Here is an 18,743-nt window from a genome sequence, read left to right as displayed (position 1 = left end):
TCTTATTAGCGGTTCCCTCTTAATTGTCCGTCTCCCTAAGACGGAGAGCTCAGAGAGAGCAGACTGTACTGTCTTCATCTGTTTGTTGATGCCGTAGCAGTTGTTTGTATTGTTGGGTTGTCTGTTCTTTTCCACCTATCTTCAGATAAAGAATGCTTGGAAAAATCTGAAAAAGCTGTTATTGTTCGGTGTTTAGTTAAGTTGTAGTACAATCACCTCTCTTCGTTTTCTTTCACAAAGTAACCCTGTTTATTTTAGAAAAAGTATAAAATGAACAAAAATGTAGAGTGAAAGCAGCCTAAAATTGTGGTGTAGGATTTTGAGCCAGCCTACTAGGAACAGTTTGATATATTTTTTTTCTTTCTTTCTTTCTCTCCATTTTTATTCTGTGAAAATTTCATGCATATAGTGTATTTTGATCAAATTCAGCTTCCTGTCCCTCCTCTCTAATTTCTTCTGTCTCTTCCCCACCCTGCTTTGCTTTTGTGTGCACTTCTTTTAAACCCACTTAATGTACATGGGTGTAGGACAGTCTGTTGGAGCATGGGCAAGCTGCTCAGAGTCCACACCCCTGAAGATGGTTCTCCCTCACCAGGAGCCTCCCTCATCAGTGGCCACTAACTATGCAGCTAGGGGTGGGGCTTCTTGAGCTCCAAATTTGTTGCAATTATTTATTTCGCAAAAGGAAAATGCTGTTTATAGCATGTTTACTTACAGAATGTTGAATTTTTTTCCGTGTCAAAAACTACAAACTGGTGCCCGGTATGGTGGTGCACACCTTTAATCCCAGCACCCAGGAGGCAGAGACATCTGTGTTCGAGGCCAGTCTGGTCTACATAGTGAATTCCAGGATAGTCAGAGCTAAGTAGAAAGATCCTGTCTCCAAAAAAAAAAAAAAAAAAAAAAAGGTATCAATTTAAATGGCTATTAAGATTCCTATATGTATTGATCTTTTAAAAATAAAAATAGGGCCGGAGAGCCAGGCATGGTGGCGCATGCCTATAATCCCAGCACTCGGGAGGCAGAGGCAGGTGGATCGCTGTGAGTTCGAGGCCAGCCTGGTCTACAAAGCGGGTCCAGGACAGCCAAGGCTACACAAAGAAACCTGGTCTCAAAAAACCAAAAAAAAAAAAAAAAAAAGGGGCCGGAGAGTTGGCTCACTGGTTAAGAGCACTGTCTGCTTTCCCAAAGGTCCTGGGTTCAATTCCCAGCACTGAGCCATCTCTTAAGCCCCCAGATGTGTTGTTCTTGTACAAGTCTCCTATTATTGTAGTTTTAAAGGAGTCTGGAGTTATTTGGTATTATAAATAGTGAATGGATAAATTTGTATTTAAAAAAATACATTTCATACCAGTCTAGTGCTGCATGCCTTCATTAATCCCAGCCATCAGAAGGCAGACTAATCTCTGTAAATTCAAGGCCAGATATACATGCTGAGCCTCTTTCTCAAAAGTAAAACAAATCCATGACACATATTTTTAATCTTAGCACTTAGGAGGCAGAAGCAAAAGCTGGTGAATTTCCGAGTTTGAGGCTAGCCTCCTGGTCTACAAAGTGAATCCAGGACAGCCAGGGCTACACAGAGAAACCCTGTCTTGAAAAACCAAACCAAACCAACCAAACCAAACCACCCCCTACCCCCACCTCCCCTCCCCAAACCATGAGCTCAGCAGTCATTGACCTTGATTCAGGTGGCCACAACTATCTCTAACCAGTTCTAGGTGATCGGATACCGTCTTTTGGCTTCCACAGGACATGGTGCACACACATACATGGAGGCAAAGGAACCATACACATTAAATAAAAATCAACAGGTCTAAAAAACCCCATACACAAGAAGATAATAGCATACTTTCTTTGTTCTGTTTTACTTCTTATCCTTTGGAGATGGGGTCCAAGTTGTCTCCAAACTTTTGACTCTCCTGCTTCAGCCTCCGGATTGCTAGGATTTTAGGCAGATTCTGTCATCTGTTCAGGCATATATGCATTTTTCTTCCCAAGACAGGGTTTCTCTGTGTAGCCCTGGCTGTCCTGGACTCACTTTGTCGACCAGGGTAGCCTCGAACTCAGAGAGATCTGCCTGCCTCTGTCTTTCTTGAGTGCTAGGATTATAGGCATGGGCCATTTGAAACTGTGGGGACAAAGGACCAATAGTAAGCTTAGTCTGATCCTTTGCTACATTTGAAACTTTTTGTTACAGTGTTTCAGTCTTATAGTCAGAGACCATAGTACAGTAGACGCAGATGCTCCTAGTATTTGTTAAGCAGGTGGACATTCTCATTGACCTTTTATAAGGTACTTAACTTTGTGATGGCTTACTCATTTCTCTGAACTTGTGCTGTGCTGTGCTGAAGTCACCACCATGCCCCCTGTCCTGGGATTTCTTTTTAAATTTAGCCTCATTGTTCCAAGGGAAAATATTATTATACTATATTCAGTGTCTGGAATCTAACTTCTTAAAAATGTTTATTTTGTCTCTTTCCTCAGTTCAAAGGTAACAAAAGAATGCTACTGAAGTTGGGAGCCAGTGTTTTTTGTAGATTTGTTTGCTTTTTCTGGCCGGCCCACCCAGGTGAATTGAGCCAGTAAACACCTTTCTTCTAGTTTTTTGTTTTGTTTTGGTTTTGGTTTTATTTTTTTATTTTTTATTTTATTTTTTAATTTTAGAATAACCAATTGCGGTTTTTTCTAAGCTGTAGCCTACCTTTAGCCGACTTGAGTGCCACTGTGTTTGCCATGCCTTGACAGTAGTGATGATAGAAACTGTTTTAGAGGAAGTGACTTCTCCTCTTAACTCCTGAAGGAAATAGGCTTTCCTTCCTTCCCATCTCTGATGGAGGTCTAAAAACTCATTCTTAGTGGTAAGTGAATCTTGTTTCTGATCTTATTAGGTCCTCATAGTGCCTGACAGCGAAGCTTTCTTCTAGTTGTTTTATGATTTTATAAACTCAGGGCTTGCATCTGAAGTCGAGTAGGAGCACCCTAGGGCAGGTATTTTTGCCGTCTTTCCCAGTTGCTTAGAGTTTTGTTTTGTTTTGTTTTTTAACCTTGTTGGTTCTTGTAGTAGTGTGAGGAGAGAAGGACTCAGGATTCAACCCTTTATTTCTTCGTGGAAAAAGAACAGGACTGTGGTGGTTTGCCTAAGAATGGCTCCTATAGACTCATATTTGATGCTTAGTTATCAATGAGTAGAAATGTTTAAAAGGATTAGAAAGATTAGGAGGTGTGGTCTTGCGGAAGAAAATGCTGGTAAGCTTTGAGGTTTCAAAAGCCCAGGACAGGCCCAATCCCTCTCTCTGCCTGCGGGTCAGGATGCAAAGCTGGCAGCCGCTTCTCCAGTGCCATGCGTTCTCTTGTGCCACCATGCTCTTTCCCGTGGTGATAAAGGACTGATCTCTGAAACTGTAAGCAAGTCCCAGTTAAATGCTTTCTTTTATCAGCGTTGCCTTGGTCATGGTGTCTCTTCACAGCGGTAGAACATTGGCTAAGACAAGGACCAAGGCGTTTTAACTGATTTGAAGGTGTGTGGCCTTCATGGATCTTTTTGACAGCATTTTGTCAGGCCCTGTAGTTTGTGTCTAAGCCACACCAAGTACCTCCTCAGGCCTGGGCTGGGCACAGGGTAGGCTGGCTTCCTTGCACTCTCTTGGCTAGACCTGTTCTCTTTGACTGCTCCTTTGGTTTACTCAGTCAGTGTCGTCTGTCTGAGGGTGATGTCTGACTTCCTTTGGCTTCTCCTCATCATCCCTGGAGAGGCAGCTTTGGCCCTTGGACAATCCTTTTCTCAGAGTGCAAACTAATTTTCTCTCTAGCAAGCCAGTTGGACGACCCTTCTCACTCTCAAATATGCTACATGAGGAAACAACGAAGAAAGTGATCTTTGTTGCTCTCCAGATAAGACCCTGAACCTGGCACCTGTTTTCATTACTGGCCCCTGAAGTCACTGGAAACGTTCTCTCCCTGGGCCAGCAGCTGCTTTGGGATAGTGGTGGCAACTGGCTGTCAGGGTATCTTTCAATTCTGCTTCAAAGAAAATCCATGTATTTACACAAGGGAACTTACTTCCTGTGTCCCTCAACCTCTTATTTGTATGGAGAGTGAGCAGTTGGAAGTCACCTGTACCCTCAAGTTAATGACACCATGATCCCCTCCCTTTTTTTTTTTTCCTTCCTTTCTGTGTCCTCAGCCCCTAGTCAGTGCCTGGTACCTGGTGGGCATTAAAAATGAGTGGACTGAAAGGGTGGGATAAACTCCTTAACCCAGCCATCCTGCTTTAGTGTTACTGACCTGATATGCAAAGTTCTTTGTGGGACAAAGATCTTTGTTTTCAGGGAGGGGATTGCTTCAGGGAGTTAATAGAGCCACTTATTTACAAAGGAGCCTTAAGAAGCTGTGTGGCGTCCAGGAGGACTGGCTCTCTCTTCAGAATCCCAAAGCTTCTCTTTTTGTCTCAGTTCTGCTGGCGCACTTGCGCTACTTTCTCAGGAGCAGTATCTGCAGTTTGACTCAGGGCTTCATGTCACCTGGCCTCTGGCTCCAGCCGTCTTGAAGGAAGGACAAGACATTCCTTTTCAACAGTCACCTTATTACCCAGAGTGAAGCCACACATTGGGTTTTGTGCTCTACCCTTCCTGATCTGGCTGTGTCTAGTCAAGCTGCACTCCGCTGTTAGGTGTCTGTGCCTTTGTAAGGGCTGTGGCAGACAGCAGGGCCTTTTTCCCTTTGTCAGCAGCTGGCTAGTCAGTGCCTTTACATTGCCAGATTTGAAGCCATCTGCATTTGTCTGTCTGTGTCTGAAACTTAGGGCAGAATCTCTCCTACCCCTGAGCTAAACTCTCATTGCACAACTCCACCTTCGTGAGACCTGGTGGAGAGGACAGGACAGCCATGGAGTGTGTAGAGGTGGTTGGAACTTGTACTTTGAAACTCTTGGTCTGGGGAGAAAGGTTCCTGTCTCCAAGATTGCAACTGGAGTCCAGACCACTTCACCTTGACCCCCAAAGAGCCTCTAATTGGAACCACCACTCATAGGCTTATTCCAAACATCCTTGTTTTTGTTTAATTTTTATCTGATAAAATTTTGTTAAACAATTTTATGGTGCAACACGCAGAGGAAATGACAAGGCAGCATATGTTGTCTTTTAAATGCACTCAGTCAAGGGGCTATTTTAAGTCTGCTGTTCCTGCAGGCAGATGCTGTCTGGGCTTCTCCGAGGTGGGAGGAGTCTTGAGTAGACTTAGGCCAGAAGGACTCTGCTCTTCTCTGGCTGGTTGATCTACTTTATACCTCATTCATTTTAGTAGTTATATTTATATCTCACTCTGCCAATTGATTGACTAGATCAGCTCAGGATATCTTTACCTGAGGTTCATTGACCCCTCTCTACTCATCAACAAAGATTTGAAATGAGGTGAATATGTGTCCCCCCCCCCCCCCCCCAGGAAAGACTATCCTTAGTTTTTGTCAGTTTTGGTGCAATTTTCAATCAAAAAAATTAAGAACTAGCATTTTTTAAGCATTTAGGACTCTTGTTCATGCTAGTTAGTGGCAAATTTGAATCTTGAGATAGTCTCTGAATTTAAATTTTGACTCTGAAGCTAAAGATTAACACCTCCCCCCCCCCCCAAATGCTATTGTCTATTCTTTTCCTGGAGAAACAGTAGAATAGCTCCAGGAAGATGATCCAACACGATCACGATCACAGCTGCCTCTATAGGAGAAGAGTCCACTTGCCATGAGGTGAATCAAGTAGCTTGCCTGTTAGACAGTGGGGTGTGTGTGTGTGTGTGTGTGTGTGTGTGTGTGTGTGTGTGTGTGTGTGTGTGTGTGTCTGTCTGTCTGTCTGTCTGTCTTTCAGTGCTGGAGATGGAATCCAGTGCATCATAAAATCTATACTTATCTTTTTTTCCTGTTTCCTACTATTTGATTTCTGATCTTTTTCTGTTTGTTTGTTTTTTTGAGACAGGGTTTCTCTGTGTAGCATTGGCTGTCCTGGACTTGCTTTGTAGACCAGGCTGGCCTCAAACTCACAGTGATTTGTCTGCCTCTGCCTCCCGAGTACTGGGATTACAGGCGTGCTCCACCATGCCCAGCTTGATTTCTCATCTTAAAGTATTAAATTCCTATTTATCTTGTCCACTAAGTTGTTTTTTGACAAGGAATCATGCATTTATGTTTTCCCTGATGTGAGTCCTAATGCTTTCCTACCAAGTGGTTGGCTACCTTGCTGGGATGTAAAAAGACTTTTAAAGTACATTTATTTGTTTGTTTATTTGAGAAAGCTCGAGAGCATGAGCCCATGTGTGTGAGCATGTAGAGGACAACTGGTGAGAGTCAGCCTTGTGGTTGAACTCCACTCAACAGGCTTGCTAGCAACTGTTTTACCCACTGAGCCCTGTTTTTTCGAGACAGGGTCTCTGTGTAGACCAGGCTGGCCTTGAAATTACAGAAGAGGCAGGTGGCTGCCTCTGCCTGTTGAGTGCCAGGATTAAAGGCATGGGCCAACCAAGACCCTTCCCCCACCCCCCCACCCCCACCCCCCTATTTTGAGACACGGTCTTCTCCAAGCTGGCCTCAAATTCATTGAATAGCCCAACCATCTTCTTTTTGTGGTTTTCTGAATCCAGGGATTACAAGTGGCAGATACCACATCTGGATTTTGTTATTACTGTTGCTAACAAGAAGCATTGGAAGACATGAAAGCTGGGGTTGGTTTTTGTCTTTTACACCCCTCCCCCCATTTGCACTATCTCAGCAGCTATTACAATTATTTTGTTTGGTTTTTCTAATGGAACATATTTTCTCTTTCCTTCTTTTTTTTAAATCTACTTTTATTACCTTTAATTGTATATGTGTACAGGTGCTCTTGGAGGTCAGAGGTATCAGATCTGGGGATTATTATGTGGTTGTGAGCTGCCTGATGTAGTGCTGGAAGTGGAGCTTCAGAAAGAACAGCAAGTGCTCTGAGCCATCTCTCCAGCTCATGTTTTCACAGTGCAATGGGGCAGTTTCTCTGCATATATCCCAGTTTGTGTAATTGGAGGCTTTTCAGATGATTATGTTTAGCAAACTGAGTTCTACTGTGGACAACTGAAAGGCAATTTGTGAGCCAGGTTATCTGGAAGACTTTAGCCTGTAGGGAGGGTTGAAGTTGAACAGATTAGTCTCTGATGTGGATTGTTAGTGACGTGTCGCCCAGTAGTTGCTCCTGGGTTTTTTAGGATGCCAAGGCTTTCTTGTTAGATGAGCAGGGATGAGGTCCAATCTCAGGTCTGGGAAGCTAAGTTCTTTTATGCTGGCTCATTGGCCCTATGTGCCTTTAGCACAGGTTATTTAACCTGTTTGCTTTGAGTGTGCAAATGAAAACTTACAGCTATTTAACAAAAGTGTTTTCAAAGATGACGCTAATGCTACAGACAAGCCACTTTGAGTTCCATAAAACAACAATACAATAGAAATGTGAGGGTTTACCCAGGTAATTGTAATAATGTGTATATTTAGTGCTAAGAGCTTGTGACAGTTAGGGTGGCCCTCTTTTTAGACTAGTGATATAGAAAGAAATTTGCAATACCTACTGCCACATTAAAGCAACTTTAAAACAGATTATTGAGTAAATTATGCCACAGTTTGAATGGGTCCTGCCTCCTTGATTGTGCTTCTAGAAGCATTTAGGGAACAGGCTTGGCATTTTCTGCTGCCTTCCCTCCTGCCTGGACTGTGTTGGTTAGCAGTCTCCTATGTTGTGTTGCTGTGTGGTCTCCAGTCTATAAACATGGCCTCCATGAGGAGTGCACAGTTGTTAGTTTTATGAAATCTACTCCTTTACCATGTGATATTTGCCTCAGGGTTTCTGTTATTTTTCTGTGGTGAGCGAGGCCCTTTAAAATTTTTGTTCTCCAATGTTAGATGGACCTTACTGGTGTCCTGAAGAGTGTTTAAGCATCTCTAGAACACAAGCATGAGGAGCAGTCATGCCAGCAGAGCCTAGAGTGAAGTGCAGATGAGGTGGCAAATGACAGGCTGGAGTGGTTATGGTCTTCTGACTTTTTTGCACAAAGGAGGGGCTAGCTTCTCCTGGGAGGTATTTCCGCTCACTGCAACAAATGAGGGTTGCACAAAGGACTGTAATCTAATGAGGCTTCTCTGGTGATGTCACTTGCACTCGTGGTCAAAGTCCAGTTCTTGGGAGCTTGTAGTCCGGGAATAGAGTTCAGTTGGTTTGTTCATTCTCAGCTGTCTCTGCACCATGGTGCCTACTTCCAGCCACTGAACAACACAGCAGCTGGGCTGGGACATGAATGCTTACAAGTACCAGAAGTTCCTGGAGGGACTCAACAACCTTAGAGGTATTACAAGACTTCACGCTGCCCTTGCTGATTGTGTGAACACTAGTGGAGTGAGTGTGCTTGTGGGTGGGTGGGGGTGGGGTGTCTTTACTTTCTGCCTAACCTCTCTTACAGGCTTGGGAAGCCCTCATAGCCTGAGCTGGCCACCATTATGTTTAGGTGGAAGGAATGATTTGTAAATGCACTCCCAAGTTAAGAGAGAATGCCAGGAGGCATTTCTGCAGCAGCTTGCTTGCTCTCTTGCTTGAGTGTGTGTCTAAGAACTGTCCCTACTCTTCTTGAGCTCCTTAGGACTCAGGCCACTCCCTGTTTTCACTGAGAGTGCTGGCTAGTGTTGGTGTAGGTTCTTCTACCTGGCCCTGCCATTCTCCCCTAGCTGTAGCTAGGTCTCCTAGGCCGGGGTTTCTACCCCAAGCAGAGGACACAGGGAGTGGGAAGAGTGGCTGAGGGAGGAATATGGGTTGATGGCCCACAGTGACTTTGAAAGGTATAAATCAGTGATTTGGAAGGTGTCAGCTTTTTATTAAAATAATATTTTAAAAGAAAATGATGGTTTCTTTGCACCACTGACAAACTCTTCCCTGACCATAGGTAGAAATAATCTATGCAGCCAGCGTGGTAGGGCACACTGTCACTCCCAGCAGTCAGGAGACAGGCAGGCTGATTTCTGTGAGTGAGGCCAACCTAGAGTTCTAGGTCAGTCAGGACGACATAGTAAGTTCTTATCCCATTTCCTCCCCACCTCCCACCCCCAGAGTCCCTGAGATGACAATACAGGGTTCTTTTGGCTATTGAGGAGGAACATGATTGAACTGTTTCTCTCTCCCTCTCTAGTTGCCAGATGGTTCTATTTCCTTGTGTTGAGAAGGGTGCTCGAACCATCCATCCCTCAGTCAGGATTCTGGACTCAGAATAGTGTGTGTGGGGAGGAGGAAGACTGGAGGGAGGGAAAGGGTAGAGGGGCGTTTTCAGGAACCAGAGGCAGGCAGGCAGGCAGGCAGGCCGGCAGGCAGGCAGGCAGGCAGGCAGGCAGGCAGGCAGGATTTGAGCAAGGAAACTGAATCCCTTTCCTGCCAGGGTTGGTAGACATTTTACCTTCTTTTATGGGCTGTCTAGGAAACATGTGAGAGCTGCTATGTGCTCTAAAGGGATGGGTGGATTGAGATCTCCAACCTAAAGTGCTCTGAAATCTGAAATGTCAAGTGCCATGTCAACACTCAACACTTTTATTTTAGAGTGGGCTGGATCATTGGGTGCTTGGTTGGTAAAGTGTATGTAAATATTTTTTACAAAATCAAATCTGCAACACTGTTCCAAGCATTTCAACACAAAAGGTAGTTAACCCATATTTTCTTGGCCTTATTTTCTCTTACTCTTTCCTTGTATCCCATGCAACTATTTTTCCCCCCTCCTTTAAAATTTCAGTAGCTTGAGTCAATTCCTTTTAGTTTTATCATATATTGGAGAGGTCTTAGCAAGAATGAGTGACATCAGCTGGGTGGTGGTGGCACACGCCTTTAATCCCAGCACTTGGGAGGCAGAGGTAGGCAGATTGCTGTGAGTTCAAGGCCAGCCTGGTCTACAAAGCAAGTCCAGGACAGTCAAGGCTACACAGAGAAACCCTATCTCGAAAATAACAACAAAAAAAATGAGTGACATTAATTATTCTCGCTTCTGTGTCCAAGAAAGTCTTTTGCTTCTGTTTTTGAGACAGTGTCTTACTGCATACCCCAGACTGGCCTTACACTTGTGATCCTGCCTCCTCCTCTCAGCCTTCCTCTATAGTACAAACCAGCCACCATGCCTGCTTCAAAGGAAGATTTAAAAGGGTAGAAAGATTGGATTCTTAATCCAGTCTCATTGAAAAGAGGAGACAGAAATCAGTGGTACTTCCTAGCAGGTCTCCCAAGTCTTGGGTTTTGTCAGAGAAAGGTATGAGAATGTATCTTTGTCTGTACAAAAACCCCCTTGCCCTCCCATCAGTCGCAGAGGACTCTCTCTACATCTCTCGGCATGAAATCTACCTGACAGAACAGGAACCTCACTCCCCAACCCTTCTCTTTTCCTACAAAACTCAGACAGAATTATCAAACTTCACGTGCACATTCCCTGAATAGAAGAGACTCAGAGTAGAAATCCCAGGCCTCTCCTGGGCCCTGAGCTATTTTGTATAGCTCTTCTGCCTGCTATTGTTGGTGTAATTAAAAGGCATCTGAACATGGGCCTGTGATGGCATGGTCAGAAACTATAGGAAACGCACTTGTTCATAGAATTGGAGAATATAACTTTCAAATTTTTATTTTTTTAAATATTTATTTTTATATGGACATTGGTATCTTGCCTGCATATATATCTGTGTGAGGGCATTTGGACCTTGGAACAGAAGTTACAGATGGTTGTGAGCTGCCATGTGGGTGCTGGGAATTGAACCCGGGTCCTCTGTAAGAGCAGTCAGTGTTCTTAACTGCTGAGCCATCTCTCCAGCCCCTATTTTTTATTTTTGAGACAGAGTTTTACATTTATTTCTGGCTGGCCTCGAACTCACAGAAATCTGCTAGCCTCTGTCTCCCAAGTGCTGGAATTGAAGGCGTGTACCACCATGCCTGGCATAGTTTTTGCTTCTTCTCTCTGCCAAAGAATTAGAGGAATAGTTATCACATTAGGATGGCTTTGTGATTCAGGTTTAGCAATAACCCCAAGCATATTTGTTAGTGGGCTGGCTAGTGTTTGTCAATTTGACACAAGCTAGAGGAGGGCATTTTCTTGATCGATGGGTGATGTGGGAGGGCCTGCTCACTTTGGGTAGTGCCGCTCTGGGCTGGTATTCCTGGGTGTTAGAAGAAGAAAGGCTTAGGAAGCCATGAGAAACAAGCCAGTATGTAGCCCCTTTCCATGGCTTCTGCTTCAGCTCCTGCCTCCAGGCTTTTGCCCTGAGACCTGGCTCTAGCTTTCTTGGATGATGGACTACAAACTGTAAGATAAAATAAGCCCCTTCCTCTTCAAGTTGCTTATGGTCATGGTGTCTTATCACAGCAACAGAAACCCTGACTTAAGTAAGAGTGGGGCTCTCAGCAGAAGCTTGGAAAGCATATGCTTTCTCAGCACCCCCTGCCACCCTTCCTTTAGCCCATTTGTACTAGGAATGAGTAACACTGCTAGGAATGAATGAGCAACAGATGAGTTATACCTGTCTTAGGGAGTGTCCTATGAAGTCAGAGAAAGGAAGAGACCACAGCAGCAACAGCTTCTTGTGCTTTCACTGGCTTTCTCTCTCTAAGATGGAGTCAGAAGCACTGATTGCTATGGGCATTAAATACATGCACACAGACACACAGACACAGACACACACAGACACACACAGACACACGCTCATGTTAGGATTCACCAAATGTTCCTTCTACAACTTTTTTTTAAAACATTCATTCATTTATTATATATACAGTGTTCTACCTGTATGTACACCTGCACGCTAGAAGAGGGCACCAGATCTCGTTATAGATGGTTGTGAGCCACTATGTGGTTGCTGAGAATTGAACTCAGGACCTTTGGAAGAGCAGCAAAGTACTCTTAACCTCTGAGCCATCTCTCCAGCCCCCTTCTACAACTTCTTTTTCCTCTCTTCTCTCGGGGCTGGCTGGCTGCATAGCTGGCTGACCTCCCTCCCCTCTTCCCTCCCTCCATCAAGATAGGTAGATTGGCTTTAAATTCCCTATATAAAGGACCACACATTTCTGATTTTCCTGCTTCTACCTCCTGAGTGCTGAGATTAACACACGTTATTACATGGGTTTAGGCAGAGCTGCGAGCCACACTCAGCAAGTACTCTACCAACTGATTTACATCTCCAGCCCTTAGGGATTTCTTTGGATAATAGAATTCTTGTGCCTGTTTGGGTCCAGGATGAACTAGACCAGATCACATCATGAGTTCTAGGCTGCTGTTATCCATGTTTGGCTTCAGGTCTTTCTTGATCTCAGTATGTCTTTAGGATGATTGAGGTTAGGTGGCCACAGCACTGGTGGTCCTGGTAGAAATGTTGAGCACTTAGTGTGTGTCAGTGGCTTTGATATGAATGCTTTATATAAATTAATTTATATGTGTGTGTATACATACATACATACATACATACATACATTTTTTTGAGACAGGGTTTCTCTGTGTAGCCTTGCCTGTCTTGGACTCACTTTGTAGACCAAGCTGGCCTTGAACTCACAGTGATCCACCTGCCATTGCCTCCCTGAGTGCTGAGATTACAGGCATGTGCCACCACACCTGGCTATATAAATTAATTTATCCTATCTGTGGCTTAGCTAACTTCAGGACAAGGATCATTCAACCTATTAAGATGCTGACAGTTGACCTGGGAGTATACCAGCCAAGAAGATGGCTGCTATTTATTGTGTTGTTGACTATGTGAAGTAGGCAAGAATGCCATTGCTAAACAAGTGCATGCATATAATGTGGGCACCTTTCTTGCCAAGAGTATGGGGCTTTGGAGGAAAAGTAAAAAACACCCTTTTCCCCCATGCTACTTACCTTGAACTCTGTCTCTAATCTTTCAGTCATTAGCATTTGCTAAATGCACATAATACATGTGTGCACACATGCGATCGCACATGCACATATGTACACACCATGCATATGCATGGTATAATAATTTTTATAGCATAAACTATATAATAAAAAGCAGCTTCTCTCCTAGAGTGGGATGCAAACCACTGCCTTTGTCAAGTTGACCTGCTGTGTCCCTTGAGTATGGGACACGGTTGGTTCCTTTGTGTATTCCTAAAGGGCTGACCAAAAGAAGTAATTGGCTCTCCTCCACATTCAGTTGCTGACTTTTACTTTTCTGGACATGATTCAGCTTGCAGCCATTCTCCCATGTAGTGGATAGCTGTTGAAGGGAGCTCTGTTGATGTTATTATGAAGTTCTAGTCTCCTATTTTCTTTGGTGGTGGTGGTGATGGTGGTGGTGGTGTGTGTGTTTGTAGCTTTCCCAGCATTGGATTGAAATATATTTTATTGCTGCTGTTGTTTAAGGACTTTTTTGTTTGTTTGCTTTTTGTTTTTTTGAGACAGGATTTTCTCTGTGTAGCCTTGGCTGCCCTGGAACTTGCTTTGTAGACCAGGCTGGCCTCAAACTCAAGAGATCCACCTGCCTCTGTGTTCTGAGTGCTGGGATTAAAAGCATATGCCACCACTGTCTGGCCCACTGTTTAAGGACTTTAACTTACATTTCTCATTTGCCACAATCTATGTATTGAGGTAGTTTCTACCAAGAAAGACTCTACTCTCATATATATAAGCTGAATTGTTGGCCCAAGTCCTGTCCCTTAGCTCAGCCCAGGCCTGTGACTTGATTTATAATTGGAGATTAACTAAAGAAACAGAGAGATAGTTAAGATGGAACAATAAGAAAATGTTCTCTCTAGAGTTTGCTAAGCATATTGGGGCTATAGAATAGGCATGAGGCTTCCTTCCACCTTTCCCAGCATAGTGCTTGCTATACCTTCATTCTTGTTTTGTTTGAGACAAGGTCTCAGTATAGAGACCATCATGCCTGGCACCTTTCTCCTCACCCTCTTCATTGCCAGACTTTGACCTTCATGAAACTCTTTTGTCATTTAGTAATTGTAAGTAATTTTGGTCAAAAATGGTATCAGTTGTGTGACCTGGTTGTGCAAACATTTAATCCTCATACTTGGGAGGCAAAGGTAGGCGAATCTCTATAAATTTGGGGCCAGCCTGGTCTAAACAGAGGGTACCAGGTCTTGTCTTATACAAAACAAAACAAAAATGGTATTACTCAAGACAGAATAAAATCCTATTTCAAAGTAGGAAAATACACTGGTACTGAACACATTGGAAATATGGTCCTGCTCAGATGTAGCTATAACAAGGAGAAAAACGTGTATTTCAATAGCAGCAATGTTGTTGACTGAGTGGAGTACACAGTCTGGGGTGCAGTATAGAGCAGAGTATTTGCCTGGAATGGAGGAGGCCTGCATACAAACTCAGCACTGGAGTTTTAAAGAGTGACTACTGAGAAGTAACATAGACTTTTCTTAGTGTTACTCCTTTTGCTATAAATTGTCAAATGACCTATCTTATTAATTTATAACAATTTGCATTTCCACTGCCAACCAACCTAGAAACCTGTCTTCTGTTGCAACCTTTGAACAATCAGGACAAGCCTTAGGGCTCCTCCATGTACTGAAGTTTTTCCTTCTTTTTGGGGGGAAAGGAGAGGGTGCTTTGTTTTTTGTTTTATTTTTTCCTGAGATAGGGTTTCTCTATGTAGCCTTGGCTGTCCTGGACTCAGTTTGTAGACCAGGCTGGCCTTGAACTCAGAGATCTACCTGCCTCTGCCTCCCGAGTGCTGGGATTAAAACCACCACACATGGATACATTTTTGCTTCTTTAACAGTTGATGCATAGATAGCTCAGTGGTGAAGAGTACTTGAGGCTGCGCTAGCAGACCTGGGTTCTATTCTTGGCACCCACATGCTGACTTTCAACTGCCTTTAACTACAGTTCCTAGGGAACTGGCGCCCTCTTCAGGCTTCCTCAGACAACATTTGCACACAATATACATACACACACAGAGGTAAAACATAGACCTAAAATAAAAATAAATGTATAAACATTTTAAAGTATGATTAATATTAACTTTTTTTAAAAGTAAAGAAAGAGCATGGTTAATAAGAAACCTCAGAACAAAACAGATTATAGGTAAGAGTCATCAAGTTTCTACACCTTCAGTTACTGTCTTCATATGTTGTCATCTCCATCTAGTCTTTTCTCTATTCACATACATACATACATACATACATACATACATACATACATAGAATGTTGTGTTTTATGTATTGTTTTAAATGTGAGCATTCTTTATGCCTTTATTTTCTAAAGTGTGTGCACCCTGTGATGCTCCAGCTGACCTGGGATTCAATAATGTAGACCAAGCTGGCCTTGAATTCACAAAGATCTATTTACCCCTGTCCCCCAAGTGCTAGAACTAAAGGCATGTGGACCACACACACCTGGCCTTGTAGTATCGTTTTAAATGCCAAATGGCAGGGTAACTTTCATTTAACATTTCTCAATTGTGAGGACAATTATATATCAAGACAAATATATCTCAAAACAAATATAGTATGACAATGAATATCCTTGTAAATTATTTTTTAATGTTTCCCTTTTGTTATTCTTCTGGGCAGATTTGCAGAATGGAATTATTGGGCCTTAATCCAAAGCTCTGGATGCTGGCTTTTAGTTTTATTTTACTAACAGCCATTGAAAGGTTAAGAACAGGATATCTGTAACACTGAGTACCTTCTGATGGGTTCCAGTCTCTTGCCCTCTAGGGAGAGTCCTGTCCTCAGGCTTAGGGATGAGCTGGCTCAGATGTTTTATTATCCAGTTAATTTCACAGTGGGACAAGTGCCAAGTTTCTCACTTAGTTAGCATCTTCCACATGTCACCATCATATCACTGTGCTGTTTTACTCTGACGTTTGCTCTCAGCAGCTCCCAGCGTTTATCAAGCTTCAGTGATCTTTCCAGTTTGAGCATCCTTTTCTGTTGTGCTGGGAATGATCCCCTGATGTTGAGTGGGAAGCTGCAGTACCAAGAAAGACCTAGTCAGTGCTGTGTGGAAAGCCCACACAGGGTTCTCTTTGTATGTCCACAGAACATACACCTAGTAAAGCTGGGAAGATTGGCCAGCTTGCCTGATGTAATAGATGGACAGATGATGGTGTCAACACTATGGTTTGTGATAGGTGCCTGTCTGCACATGAACGGGCTGGTTTTGTGTTTAAATCAACATGTTATAACTCAAGTACAAATCAACATCCATCCATCCTTCTTTCTGTCTGCCTGACTTACTTTCTTTCTTTCTTTGTGTAGCCTTGGCTGTCCTAGACTTGCTTTGTAGACCAGGCTGGCCTCGAACTCACAGTGATCTGCCTGCTTCTGCCTCCCCAAGTGCTGGGATTATAGATGTGCGCCACTGGGCCTGGCTCAATTTCTGTTTCTTTCTTTTCTTTCTTTTTTTGACAGGGTTTCTGTTTAGCCTTGGCTGTCCTGGAATTCACTCTGTAGACCAGGCTGTCCTCAAACTCAGAGATCTGTCTGCCTCTGCCTCCCAAGTGTTGTGACTAAAGTGTGTACCACCACCACTTAGCATTTTAAAAAACATTATTATTTTTTAAATATTTATTTTTATGTATGTGACTGATCTGTCTTCCCACACACCCAGAGAGGCCATCAGATCCCATTACAGATGGTTGTGAGCCACCATATGGTTGCTGGGAATTGAACTCAGGACCTCTACAAAATCAGCCAGTACCCTTAACTGCCAAGCTATCTCTCCAGCCCCCAACTTCTGTTTCTTATGACCAGTAGCTTTAAAGTAGAATTAGACATTAGATGAACATACAGATATTTTTTATTTTGCCTTAGAGTTGATCTCCTGTAGCAGGTTTTTTTTGGGGGGGAAGTGGGGAAGGAATGATGACAAATTAGGTTTTTAGCTGTAGGTAATTAACATGAGGTCTGCTTGAAAGAAGGTATGGACGTATATGTGTGGGACTCTGTGTCATCTGTCAATAAGAACCTCCACAGCAGCCAGGGTAGTGGAGGATGGCTTGAGTCACTGACAGTATTGCATCCTTCCCAGTGAGAACTGTCTGCCCCTCCCATTCCCAGAGCCCTTAAGCAAACTTGTCACAATGACTTGATTCTCTCCACTACAGGGACTCTGGAGTCTGCGTGCTTCTGGGGTGAGGCTTGTCAACACCTTTTACTGAACTAGGCAGCTACAAGACCATGTACTTGTTTGAACGACTGGCAGTTTTATAGTGCTAACGTTTACTCTTTCCTTAATTACATATTTTTTAGGTTTATTGCATGGTCACTAGTACAAGTTCATGGCTGGTGCAGGTTTGGATTATATGGATTAGAGTTTTCCTTCCTTCCTTTATTTCTTCCTTCCTTCTTTCCTTTTTAAAGACAGTGTTTCTATGTATAGCCTTGGCTGTCCTGGACTTGCTTTGTAGACCAGGCTGGCCTTGAACTCACCTGTTCGAGCCTGTTAAAACTGGAGATGGTTATAACATTGTGTATATCAAAGAGATTTTGTTTTGTTTTGTTTTGTTTTTGTTTTTTCAAGACAGAGTTTTCTGTGTAGCCCTGGCTGTCCTGGAATTGCTCTGCAGTCCAGGTTACCCTTAAACTCAGAGATCTGTAAGATGGGGTCTCACTATGTAGGTCTGGCTGTAGGTCTGGCTGCTCTAGAGCTCACTTTGTAAACCAGGCTGGCCTTGAATTTACAGAGATGCCTCTTCCTCCTAGGTTCTTGGATTAAAGGCATTTATGAGTGTTTTCCTAACAGGTGTGTATGTGCCTAGTGCTGAAGAAGGCCAGAAGACAGTGTTGAATCTTCTGAAACTTGAGTTACAGGTGGCTTCAAACCACTAGTAGGTGCTGCAAATCAAAGCTGGGCCCTCTGCAAAAGCAGCAAGTGTTCATAATCACTGAGCCACCGTTCCAGCAACCCCCATTATTTTATTTATTTATTTATTGTTAATTTAAAATCATTTATTATTTTATGTGTAGAAGTCTTGTATTAGTCAGGGTTCTCTAGAGCAGTGGCTCTCAACCTATGGGTGTCAACCCTTTTGGGGCTTGAAAAACCCTTTCACAGAGGTCACCTAAGACCATCAGAAAGCACATATATTTATATTATAATTCATAACAGTAGCAAAATTACAGTTATGAAGTAGCAATAAAAATAGCTTTATGTTTGGGGTCACCACAACATGAGGAACTGTATTAAAGGGTGGCAGCATCAGAAAGGCTGAGAGCTCCTCCTCTAGAGGGACAGGACTGATAGAATGAGTCTATACATGTTAAGTGGTGATTTGTTAGAATGGCTTACAGGCCGTGGTCCAGCCAGTTCAATAGTGGCTGTCTCCTGATGAAGAATCCACGAATCCACAAGGCCAGATGTCTCGCTGCTCACCAGCATCTGTTGAAACCTGAAGAAGTAGGCTGCAGTACCTGCGAAGGGGTGAAGGAACACTTTAGCAGCTGGACTTGGAACTTGCCAGTGAGATGAGGATGAAAAGGCAAAAAGAAAGCTTCTTCCTCCATGGACCACATGGAAGGTGTGGTCCAGATGTAGGGTGGGTCTTCTGACCTCAAATGGTCCACACGGGAAGGTGGGTGTCTTCCTACCTCAAATGGTCCGATCAAGAAAACTCCCTCACAGATGTGCCCAGATGCTTGGGTTTTTGCTTCATTCCAGATGTAGTAAAGTTGACAACCAAGAGCAGCCATCACAAGTGCTTTGCTTCAGGGTATGTATGAGAACCACAGGTGTGTTAGTGCCAA

At 43.4% G+C, this 18,743-nt stretch overlaps 1 protein-coding gene across 8 annotated transcripts in view; it reads left to right on the top strand.

The window, feature by feature from the left end:
• MACF1 (microtubule actin crosslinking factor 1) overlaps positions 1-18,743 on the top strand; it is a 348,476-nt gene that overhangs the window by 69,748 nt on the left and 259,985 nt on the right. Inside the window, exon 1 of one of the 8 annotated variants that reach the window (XM_084787108.1) lies at positions 8,159-8,346. The exons of the other annotated variants lie outside the window; for them this stretch is intronic. Within the exon in view, the coding sequence (XP_084643234.1) occupies positions 8,295-8,346 (52 nt within the window). The 5' untranslated portion in view covers positions 8,159-8,294. Of the gene's footprint in view, positions 1-8,158; positions 8,347-18,743 lie in introns of those variants that run through there. 8 annotated transcript variants of the gene reach the window in all.

Source organism: Acomys minous (assembly GCF_964271855.1).
Source record: "Acomys minous genome assembly, chromosome: 6".
Lineage (NCBI taxonomy): Eukaryota > Metazoa > Chordata > Mammalia > Rodentia > Muridae > Acomys > Acomys minous.
Note: the sequence above shows the minus strand (reverse complement) of the source record. Positions and strands in the feature narration are given on the sequence as shown.